The sequence below is a fragment of the Desmodus rotundus genome, chromosome 4 (genome assembly GCF_022682495.2).
Source record: "Desmodus rotundus isolate HL8 chromosome 4, HLdesRot8A.1, whole genome shotgun sequence".
NCBI lineage: Eukaryota > Metazoa > Chordata > Mammalia > Chiroptera > Phyllostomidae > Desmodus > Desmodus rotundus.
The window spans coordinates 117719350-117731927 of NC_071390.1; the positions used below are offsets into that span (position 1 = coordinate 117719350).

General features: G+C 45.4%; 1 protein-coding gene across 1 annotated transcript in view; it reads right to left on the reverse strand.

Moving 5' to 3' along the window:
* The window catches only part of IGFBP7 (insulin like growth factor binding protein 7), a 69881-nt gene extending 57633 nt beyond the window's left edge, over positions 1–12248 (reverse strand). The window contains exon 1 of the mRNA XM_024578362.4: positions 11659–12248. Within this exon, the coding sequence (XP_024434130.2) occupies positions 11659–12133 (475 nt within the window). The 5' untranslated portion in view covers positions 12134–12248. The remainder of the gene's footprint in view (positions 1–11658) is intronic.
* Positions 12249–12578: the final 330 nt, after the last annotated feature.

Here is a 12578-nt window from a genome sequence, read left to right on the forward strand (position 1 = left end):
TTATGTTTGGATTGGTCAAAGTAAGACATCAACATATCACAATCAAGGCTCTTATAATGAACTCATACCAAGGTTTATAATGCTAATGACAATAAAAATGGAAGTGAGAAAGCATTCGCTGAGACTTTACTATGTGCTAGATACAACGTTTTTCATGCCTTGGGGTTGTGGCTGTCTCCCTGACCCCCTGGACTGGGAGAGGGGCCATAAGGTTTTGGGCTGATGCATGGAATAGATTAGGATACTAAGACATCTGTAAAAAGTACATCCCAAAGTAGCATCAAGAAAAGAAGGGACAACCATTTCCTGGGTGACATGGACTGTGTTGACTACCCCTTAGAGGTGGCATGCCAAGTTTTGGGGGAATGCCAGAGGTGGCTCATGAGTCCAGGGATGAAATGGCGGGGGGGAGCAGATTGAGAAGAGCTCAATTTATCAAGTTGCTGGCCAAACCCTGTAACTGAGAAAGGGTTGGGGGTGGGCAAAGAAAATCACATTTGTGCTCAGTGAGACAGGAAAAAGGGGCAGCATGCCATGAGAGGCCAGGCAGAGCTGATGAAAAGCAAGAGGGCTCAGATGAGACAGAAATGAGGTAGGGGGCTGCTAGCTTTTCCACCTCATGACTGGTCCTGGACAGCCTGCTCCTGCCCTGACAGTTATCTTTTAGTGAACCAAAGGCTCCGTGATGCAGACAGAGCCTCGCTGGATCAGTTTCTCCCTCCTGCCCTGCAGCTCTCATCTGAGACACACCTGAGTGGAGAGCAGCCTCGGGCTCCACAGTCCTGGCCTGTCAAAACTCAGTAGCATCTTGATCTCTGCCCCGGCCTGCCCACTCCAGCTGGGCTGAGCGTCTCTAATAAGCAGCCTCACCACATGGATCCCCTCAACCAGCCTTCGCTAACTCAGAGCGGCACTGTTGCCTAAGCATTTCATTTTCTATCACACGTTCTGTGGCTTCCTGAGGTTGGGGGTGCGGGGCGCGGATTGTAATGTAATTGCTGCAGCTGCTATTGAAATTCATTTTTGGATTTCTGTTCCTGAAAGCTCTGAAAGCTCACAGGGAGGAGGGGCAGGCTTTGCGGCCTGCAGGCTCAGGCTCCCCCTGACAAATTCCTAAAGCCTCATTTCTGTGTGGTCTCTTTCAAAGCCTTCTGAATGTTCCAGGAGATCTATTTCTTGATAAAATTTTCTCCCTTGCTTGGGGTCAGGCCAGAGGAGAGCAGAACAGATGTTAGATCTAAAGCTTTCCCGATGCAACCACTTGACCACTGGCCCACTCACTCAGGGGAAAAGACAAGTCTCCAAAAAAAGCTGGAGACTGTGCTTCAAGAAAAACAACATGGAAGGACAGGGTGATTGAAGTCAGCTGCATTTCTGCTTGTGAGAATATTAAAATGCTGTCCCCCCCCTCCCCTCAGAAAGTCAAAATGGATTATGCACGAGTTCTCAAACCCCTACATGGATTTTCCTTCTTCTGGAAGATGTCGCCTGACGAAAAATATGCTTCAGTCCCTAAAAATGCAAATTCCCTGGAGCTAGTAGCCCTCCAGTGAACCACAGCTTAGATGTGGGGTAAACATTATTATCTTGGCTGGGAAAATTGATGGCAGAATGGTACTTCAGACAGGGCTCAGTCAGCACGCAGCACTAAAACCTCAGGTGGAAATGAACACTTGAGCATGTTGCCGGTTCTGAGTGATTTTTCTCCTCCTTTACTCTACTCAGAATTACCAGAAAGGCCTGGCAAATGATCAAACACCACACACAAACGTTATGTCCCAAGAAGGCCTGCCTGGGAAAATATTCGGGCCTGCTGCCCCCTACCCACTGGCCATTTAGGAGCCTGTTGGTTGCGGATGAGGAGACTGGCCCTCAGATTTCCAGTCGGGCCCTTGGAGGGACTGATGCTAGATTGGGCTCGGGAATCTATGCAAAATCTGTCCCCTCAGAGACATTCCTTCATTTAAGAAATTCCGTCTTTCCCAGAATGTGATATGACATTTATTACAGGGTGTACCACATTACCACGAAAAAACAACCTAAATATGACATAAGCTTTGTTATCATATAGAATTTCTACTTTATGCTAATTTAAAGAGCACTTTTAAAGCTACTCAGACAGGAATGCATCATGTATCCCCCTTATCAATTCATCAAAAAGAAAATATAAGCAATATAAATTCATTAAGGTCTTCCTAAAACTTTTCACACCCAAGAGTTTGACTCCTGTGAATGACTTAATTTTTTTATTGATTGGTTGATTTTGGAAAGAGAGAAAGGAGAGAGAGAAACCATCAATTTATTGTTCCACTTATTTATGCATTCGCTTGTTGCTTCTTGTATGTGCCCTGACTGGGGATTGAACCTGCAACGTTGGATAGATGACGTATCTGGATGATGCTCTAACCAACTGAGCTACTTGGCCAGAGCTGCTTCAGTTTTAAACTGTTTATTTTGAAACTGTGTTAGGTTTACAGAAGAGAAAGACAGTACAGAGAGCCAGTGCTGGTCTCTAGGCCATACTTCGAACAGCAAAGCTGTAGCAGGACATCTAGATTTACATGCCAGAATTACTATTTACTTGGTTATGTGATAGCTGACTTTCAGTTTCCTTATTTGGAAACTGGGACAGTAATTTCCCTTACTTTCCAAAATTGTTGAACAAATGAGGAAACATCCACAGAAGCCCCCAGTAACCTGCGAAGTACCACAAACCTCAGTGATCATTATCACCACCTACAGGGCACTACATGGAATTCTTGCCCAAAGGAATTAACAGGCAGTCAATAATACTTCATATGTATTTGGCACTGCACCATTTATACTGTGATTTCATATCTGTTCTATAATGTGACCTTTGCAATAATCCTGTGAAGGAGGTAAACTAAAACTACTTGCACTTATATATTTTCCTTAAGGTTTGGGGGGTTGCTTTCTCATAGTGGTAAACTCTGCTTTGAACATGTCGGCTTGTGCTTAGCCTTGTCAACACTCTTAGTGCAAGTAAGAAACTTCACACCGAATGAATGGGGCTTTGTCAACACGGGGTTACTAGGTCTGTTTTACCTGGTCTGAAAAGTTTTCCTTGGGAAAGTTTTCCTTTGACATTTCTAGTCCTTCACACCTTTCTATGCCCTCGCAAAAAGGATTCACTGGGAAATCTTTAAAATTGCCTGAAACAAGCAGACTCATTAATTTATATACTTTTAAGTCTCCTTCCATTTCAAAGCTGTCAAAAGCTGCCACTCCTGGATTTAAATTCCAAAAAAAGTTATACTCACATATTCTCTGGCCTAAAAGTTCTTCTGACACTAATTCAGGGCCTCCTTTCAATAGTTGCTAAGAATAAGATGTTATTTATCTTGCAATTAAAAACACAGATGAGGTCAGATTGTTTGGGGAGTATCTTGAGGTTAACGGAAGCACCATAATCTTATCCACTGTGGGGGAGGAATTTAGAATAAGGGAAGGCCAGCTGGCCTTGGACTCTACCCAAGGGAGTTCTGTCACTAAAATATCCAAGAGATACTTATAAGGCAGTTTCTTCTAGAAGGCAAGTCTTCGGTAAACCCCGAGGGCTGGCTCTAGGGACATGATGGAAATCATATTTAAAGATGATGATAAATGCCTGCTCAGCTTAATCATTCCGTGTCATATCTGGAGTATAAAAGATCTTAACAGTGATAACATCCTCTCCCAGCTTCCCCTCCTCACTTAGGTTACCTCCCAGCTCTCCCACAGAGAATCTGGAGAACAGAATTCTCTGCACTCCTGCATGAGCATGTAACAATATTCAACGGTTTTTAACCTGCAAATTCTTCCCGGTGTGTAATCGAACTATGCTTTCTGGTGTGGACCCTGAGAAAGAAAATACCTATTAAGAAGGGCTCTCAGTGGCTTAACTGGGCTCAAATTTGAAAAACTGCCTAGCAGACATTTCTATACAGGGGTCTGTCACGCCAACTGCACTTCAGGGAGAAGAACCCTGTACTAAGATACCCACCTTAGCCCTGAACTGCCTACCTGCCCTATATTCCGCCACCTGAGCCAGCCCTTATAAAGAGTTCCTGGAATCCTATTTCAACCAATAGGGGTGAGACTTTTCCCATCCAATTGGAGCTGCACAGCTATATATGCATCAGCATCTTTACCAACCAATCACAGCAGCTCCATTCTGACCAATCAGGACAGTGCCTTTTGGACTAATCAAACTGGGAAGATTTGGAGTTCTTATTTGCATGAAGATGGACCAATCAGGGACCAGGGGTGGGACTTCTGTCTATATAAGCCAACTCCACCAAGCCCACTTTCTTTCTCTTTCCACCCAAGACTGAGGAGTGCATTTCCCCAGCTGGACCTCAAAACCAAACACATCTTGCAGGAGCAAAGGAGCAGAGTGATGCAGACAGACACAGATTGGGGTGGACTGCAGCAGGTGGAGCAGACCAGAGGTGCCTAGCTAAAGAGGGGCCTCTCTCCAGGGCCTCTTTAGAGCCTTGCTGCTTCATAATTGAGTTATAACACTATTGAGCTGTCCCACAGCTGTGCTGTATCACAATCGAGCTGTTTTCAATGAATAAAGTTTCCTTCTTTACCAAACCCCAAACTGGGGAGTCCTTTTGACATTGAATTGGTGCCAATGACCATTGGTTGAGAGGGGCTATTTATTTTTTTAAAAAATTTTAAATTATTTTATTGTTGTTCATAGAGGGGTTATTTAATTCCAGCCTTTTAATTCCATCTCTTGAAGAATTACAGAAAAGTAGGTCAGGCACTTTCCATTTAATAACTAATTTCCAAACCACGAAGAAACATTGATTTGTTCTTTGGATTACTTTCCTCGAAAAGAATCTTAAGTCCTCTAAGACTCTTCTTCAAGGCTGCCTATTTTCTTTTTTTTTTTTCGGAGAAAAAATAACAAATATTTAACAATGTTAATACCTTTAAAAATTCAAAATCTTCTACAAATAAATATGAAAAATACAAAATAACACAGAGAAGAAAAGGGCAAGGCATACATAGGCAATTCCCAGAAGACATACAAGATGTTCACCCTCACTAGAGTCCAGGAAGGTGCACACTGAACATGGAGATACTGCTTCTCAGCTTGGTGAGAATTAAAGAGATGGATAATAGCCATGCTGGAGAGGGTGTGGGAAAACGGATACTCATGTATACAGTTGGAGGGAGTATAAACCTGTTAGGCAGGCAACTGGCCTGTAGCATTTAAAATGTGAATAACCTTTATTCCATCAATTCTACTGATAGTAAACTATCAATCAGAAATACTATTATAAATTCATAAAAATGCATGTGTAGGGTGTACAGTAAAAAACCAAGGTAATTGTGAATAAATGTGTGGCCATACATAAATATATTATACCTTTGCTATATATGTTACATGTACACACAAAGATACGTTCACGTGTGAACAGGAAAAGCTCTGGAAGTTCACATAGCTGCTAATGGTATCAGTGCCCGATAAGCAGGACTGGAGAGCAAGGCTGCCTGCTTTCTTTTCTAAAGCTTCTTCAGGTTCTCAAATCTTTCCTAAGATGTAGTGATTAAAACTGGGTAAAGTGATAAGAAAGAACCACTGATTCACTCAGTTTTCTAGAAGTTTCTGTACTCAAGAAGGGCAACTGAGACTGGAAAAAGTTTTAAGCATTTCTGTGGAGCCTGGGTAGACTCCTCGGAATGTGACTTTTTCTGCTTCTGATCTGAAAATGGGGAGAGAGAGGAATGGAGATTATAGGGGGGAAAGCTTCCTGAAATGAAATAAGCAAGTGGCTGTAATTTGGGCACAGGGCTGGCTCATGAAAAAGCGATATCAGGGTGCTTTGTGGGGAGACATTTAGTTAAGAAAAAAGCACAGTACAGACTTTTCACTTCCAAGTAACGAGCAGCTTGCTGTGGCAGGTCAGGACCGTGGATTCAACAGTGCTTCTAAGGTCTGAGAGAGAAACCGAATGTCCTGTGAGGAAGCAGTTAGTCATCTCGTGCTGGGATTGTTGTAACAGCTTCCTAATGGGAGTCCCTGAACACAGTCTTGTCCCTTCCAAGCCATCCTCCTAAGGGACAACAACAGAGATTTTTAAAAGCACAAATCAAATCACATCATTCAGTGGCCCATCCTCTTGTGAGAGTGTCTGAACTCCTAGGAGGCCCACGAGGCCCTGGATCACTAAGCTGTTAAGTGTCTGGCTGCCCCCTTGGCTCTCCCTCTCTGTCAGGCAGCCCCATGGAACCACGTGCTGTTCCTTCTGCTTGTAAGGCTCCTCTCACTTCCTTCTAACTCCCTACAAGCTTCATGCTAGCTCTTTTCCAGCCAATTCCTTCTCATCCCTGTCTCAGTCAGGATATGACTCTTCTAGGAAGTCATTCCTAGCTCTTCATGAATCTGAATTGAACGGGCTCCCTGTCCATCTTTGTGGTTTGACAGTGGCAGTTTAACAAAGTACTGCACTGACTTGCATTGCCCGCCTCCCCGACCCTTTGCCACTAGGTAAGCCAGACCATTAACAATTTCATTTAATTTTGGAACACTCTGTTTCAACTTTCAATGACTGCTACCATTCTGACCCAGTTGCATGTGTGTCTTCGTTTACATCAGCAAACAATTCTCCAACACCACCTGGGTGTCCTCCAATTCAACTAGTTCTGACACTGCCTACCTGGGACAGTATCGGATCACACAAGTTAAGGGCTCAGTCCAAACAGACTGCCCCCCCTACATGTGTCAATCACAAGTCTAGGTTGTCATCTGTGCTTCTGACTGACTGGTTATAGATTGGAGGTTCCAACAACCCCTTCCCTGGTTTGATTAGTTTGCTAGAGTGACTCACAGGAGTCAAAAGCATTTTATGTACTTACTAGATTACCAGTTTATTATAAAAGGCTATAACTCAGGAACAGCCAGATGGGAGGGATGCACAGGGCAGGGTGTGAAGAAAGGACACGGTGCCTCCATGTTCGCTGTGTGAACCGCTCTTCTGGCACCTCTACCACCCAGAAGTTCTCCAGACCCATCCTTTCGGGCTTTTAGGGAGGCTTCATTACATAGGCGCGATGGATCAAATCACTGAATCATTCAGTCACTGGTGACTGAACTCAGACTCCAGCCCCTCTTCCTCCCAGGAGGTTGGAGGGGTGGGACTCAAAGTTCCAACCCACTAACCACATGGTTGCTGCACTGGCAATTGGTGGCCATCCTTAGCTGACTCAGGGGCTCTCTGAAAGTCACCTTGTTGATTTAACACTTGGACAAATCCAAAGGTTCGAGGAGCTATATGGGATGAAGATCAAATATATCCATTTTGTATTATAAATCACAATATCACAAGTTCATAAATTCATTGAAAAACAGTAATAGAACATGGGCATTTAAGTAATATGTTATCAACATAAAAATGAGCATGAAATGAGCTTCTTAAAGAACAAATGTTTAAAATCCATCAAAATGAGTTTCTACAAATAAAAACATTCACTGAAGCTTTTTCCATTTACAGAACAGTTTCAACAGTTTCTGTTGCTCTGAACCTAATTCTAACCAGCAATGGGATGCGGAACTATTGAGATTTGCCAGGGAGGGCAGGAGTGGGGAGAGTGACCACCTAATGTTAGAATTCAGGATAGCAGAGGATGGGAAGGTGAGTAGATGTTAAATGTATTCTCTGGCCTGGACTTTAAGAAGGCAGAAGCTACAAGGAGAAGAGAGAGCAGACAGGCAGGAGAGTCCATTGCCTGCATTTCCAAACAGGAAGGCACTTTCTTAAGAGAGTCCTTAGTTTAATCAACAAATATTTATGAAGCGTCCAACTATTAGCCAGCCACTGTGTTTATAAAGAATTACAAGATGGAGCCCCTCTTTTAGGATGCTCCCAGTCCAGGGGAAAGACAGATATTCAAAGAGTCCTTTGGAGGCTGTGGGGAGGTACTATACTAACCAGCAGAGCTTGTCTTCCCCTCAGAAGCTCTGCTCCCTTTACTGAAGTCCTCACATGGGCCCTCCACATGGCTTGGCCCACCCCGTTTAATACTGCTCATCCATCTCTAGGCTCTGTCCCATTTCCCATACATTCTTCACAGCACATAGGACTGTGTGAAACTATTTGTTCAGTTATTTCTGTGTAAAGCTTACAGTAAATGCCATAAGACAGGGATACATCTTGTCTATCTTATTCAAGGCTGAGACTAGAACAGTACTTGGAAAATTCATATATTCATTCACTAACACATATTTAAAGCATCTACTAGTACCAGGCACTGATCTAGGCCCTTGGGGATGGATCAGGGAGCAAAAATTCCCTTCCCTCATGGAGTTTACTTGAAGGTTGAATGATGACAACAATGCATGTTCTTTGAGGGCTTTCTATGAATACCCTTCACAACAACTCTATGAGACAGGCATGATTACAGTCCTTATGTTACAGGCGAGAAACCCCAGGCCCAGAGAGGTCAAGAAATTTGCTCAAGGCTAAGTAAATGACAAAGATTCACTTTCTGCGAGTCTGGTTCTAGAGCTCAATATCTGAACTATTCTTCTAGAATACCTCTTGCTTTTATATGCACAGTAGGTGTGCAATAAACATTATTGAAAAAATGGCTGGAAGGGACATCACTGGGGAGCTGTGGGGGTGGGAGAGTCAAGGAGCTACACAGAGAAAGTGACACCTACTGATCCTGGAAAGCTAAGAGTTCGGAGCATGGAAGGGTAAGTGAGGGTGAGAGCGTGGTGTGACTGCAAACAGCAAACACTGTGGCTGGTCTATAAGGGAGCTGCAGAGAAGAGGTAAAAATAACAGAAGAGTTATTGTGAAGAGCCTCGTATGCCCTGCTAGGTTGTCTGAACTTGGTCCTAAAGGTACGAGCAAGGGAGACTCTTAAGAATGAATTCTGATTCCACAAGTTAAAATTAATTCTGAGGGGGAAAAAGAGAATATGGGACCCAAAGGGACGAAGGTGGCTGGACTGGGATTACCGAAGTGCCCAGATTTAAAAGGCCATGAACAAGAGGTGTCACCAAGAACTGGAATAAGGGAGCACCATGTTCTCTTCCAACTGCGAGATTTTATTATACATCGCCGCTTCTCTGTATTACTTTTTATTAAACAGAATTGTCAAATCTCCTCTTCTAGTTACTCATGCCTTCAGGGACCTCAATAAGACTTAGTGGCAGCAAATTCATGATGACAGTTCTAAGATGTGAGATTATTAGCTCATTACCTTTCAAACAGATTTTCAAGAAGATGGCTTTGCCTCTTATCACAGAGGTACAGAAATGAAACAGTCCCAGCTCTGTCTCCTGAAGGTCGCTAAGTGCTCTTAGAAAATAAGGGGAAGATTCGGGAGTGTCTCCGGGTCTCCAGTAAAAGCATGCAGGGAGTTGAGTTTGCAACTTGTATGGATACTTTCTTAATCAGCAACACCAGTTGTGTTTGTGCATCCCTTGCTCTATAGCACCTAGCATAGAGCTGATGCACTTTGGATGCTCAGTAAGTGTGGGTACATGAGACCAATACAAAAGAACATAGATTGGACCACGCCATTGTGGCTGAGTCCTACAATGTCCCCTCCCTCTCAATATATGAGCAAACATAACTCATGTTCCTTCTGAGGGTAGAAATGACCGTAGGAACCTAGAAAATGAATTTCTTACTCTTTGCAAAGCCTCAAAAGTAAATGGTACAGAAGTAAATGACACTATGGGTTTGCTTCTATAATTATCAAAACACATTCAGGAATCAGAGCAATACATCAGAAAATCTGTTTTTTTTGCCCTAATTGTATCTGCTGTGGAAAGCACTCTGGTGGACCTCACAGTCTTTTTTTGTGCTCTCTGGAATTCTCCTATAAATGGTCCTAGGCACTAGACTTCATCTCTAAATTTAGGTTGGGAAGAAATGGCTAATTTATGTCTAGGTTTCCAGTTTCAGATGCTATTTCTCTTAACGTTTTCCCAAACATAAAGAAAAACCAGGTCGATACCCTCATGGGGTTTGCAGCCCGGAAAGAGGCTGAGAAGCTGGGTGTACATGGTCATGTGTCACACAACCACAGGTATTCTTCATTTTATCACCCTTCTCCTTATTGCATTTCATAAGTGTCAGTGCTTAAAAAACAGATTGACGGCAAGGCCCTCCACCTAACACAGTGATTACGACTCTGATTCAGAGGTCTGGAACCTAACTGCATTACCTCTGAGACATGCCACAGTTCCTATGACTATCAGTCTTGGCTACTGGAAAGACTATGATCTGGAGAGACTATGGAGAAAAATGCCCCTTTGGACATTTAAGAAAATCTCAGGACTTGAAATGAACTCTTCAGCTATGCACATTTCTCTCTCATGATGTGACTGATAAATTAGATCCAAAGGAACAAATGACTGTTTCTGTTGGAAAAGTATGCGCATTACTTTGGGCTGTGACTTTCTAAGTTTCAAGTGATAATAATATAGCTACCAGGTAAGTTATATGATTTAAGGCTTTCAGTAGTGAACTCTGGAATTAATAATATATGACCGTTAGCATAGGGACTTCTGGGAAAAGCTGTAAAAATGAATTATTTGGAAAGTTTGGTGACAATCTGTGCTGTTAAAGAAGCAACTGCGCCTGTCATTTCAGAACTGTCTCGCTCCCCTTTCTACTTTGGCTGGGACCAGGGGATGGACTGCCAAGGCTGGATTTCTAACCTTCCCTTGAAACTCCTGCCTATGGAAAATGTTATTTCAGGCATTAGAGTTAAAATCTGTTTTCTCCCCCAAGTCAGGACTCTACTTATTTTCCACTTTGATTTATGGCAAGATTGGACTTGTCTGGAATAAACCGTTACACAATAACCTCAAAGCCATTCCTGCTGAACAGTGCATCCTGGGGACAAACTATACAAAAAAGGAACAAGAAAGAAAAACAAAATGTCCATGAGGTTCATAACGTAAACTACATCATAAAGACATTCGTCAAAGTCTGTATATATTTTTTGCTCACAAAATAATTAGCTAGTTTAGTGTTTAAGAATCTGTAATTTCCCATAAGTGAAGTAGTTTTCTATATATTAAGAAACCATGACATCTTGATTTTAATTCTAACAATCTAGCCAATTAAAGGTGGGGCAAACAACTCTCGGAAAGTCCTTACTTCGCATTTCATGGTCAAACTTCTTTTCCCTATTTCTTGACTTCACGTTTATCTGTACTCCCCAGGCAAGAACAAATGATGACAACACGATTTCTCTGGTATCCCACAAATATGGGAGCCACTTTTGCAATTGACTTGCCAGCTGTTAGCATCACTTAGGTGAGCTTTTGGGATACGGTAGTCTGAGATATCTCAAAATCTTTTCTACACGTACATACACCGGCCCTTCAAGTTCTCATTTTCTTGCTGCACGCAGCAAACTCTTAGAACCACATACACACACACACAAAAGAGGGAGAGAAAGGGAGAGAAGGGAGGCGTCACCCATCTCTATCCCCCGGCTGCCAGCTCCTCCCCTCGGAAGCGTTCCCTCGGATGCCCGACTGAGGAGTCGCGGGAACCGGCGTGGGGCTCACCGGCCACGGTCGCCTGGTCGGGCCTGGCCCGCCAGGGGGCGCCCGGCTGTCCAGCCTTGAGGACTTAGGGGGGCGGGGTCGGAGAAGAAAGCGCTGGTGCCCACCTTGATCGCAGGTGCCCTTGCTGACCTGGGTGATGGCCTTCTCCCCGCGGCTCTCGGCCCTCAGGCTGGCGGCACGCAGCTGGCACCCGCTGGGGTAGGTGTTGCCGTCGCTGCCGCACACCGGGTAGCGGTTTTTGCACAAGCACACGCCGCTCACCACAGCGCCGCCCGCTGCTGCCCCGGCTTTACCCTTCCTCCTCTTGCGGCTCTTCACGCACTCCATGCCCGGCGCGCAGTACCCCCTGCCGGCGCCGCTGCCCCCGCACGGCTCGCCCTCGCCGCGGGCGCACATCGGGCAGCAGCCGCACGCGTCCCGGGTCTCGCCCAGCCGACAGCCCCGCGGGGGCAGGGGAGGGCAGGAGGCCGGCTCGCAGGGACCGCAGACGTCGGAAGAGGAGGAAGAGGGGAGGGGTAGGAGCAAGAGCAGCAGCCCGGCGGCGCCGAAGAGCAGGGAGCTTAGCGGCGACCGCTCCATGGTGGGGCGCGGTGGCGGCGGCAGAGGGAGCGCGAGTGAGCCGGGACCTGCTGGCCCGCGCCTTAAACGCGGCGCCCCACCCGGCCGGGCCGCGGGAACCACACCCCGGGGCGGCGAGAGCTTGGCCGCCCCCGCCCGGGACCGCGGCTCGAGCGCGCTCCTGCTGGCGGGGAAGGGTGGGGCATCCGCGCGGGCCCAGGGCGCCCGGGCTCTGGCCTGCTGCGCCGGGCTTGGGCCTCAGAGCGCACCCCGCCGGCTCCGGCTCAGCCTCCTGCCCTTTGCCTCGCGGGCTGCGCCCCAGCCCTTTGTAGATCGCCTCCCACCATCTGGACCCTCGATTTCCCAGTGCAGATATTTGTACTTAATAACAATGACTTTGAACTGACTTAGTGTTTAATGTATTAACTTCTCCGTGGGCCCGAGAAACCTGGGTACTCATGACCCT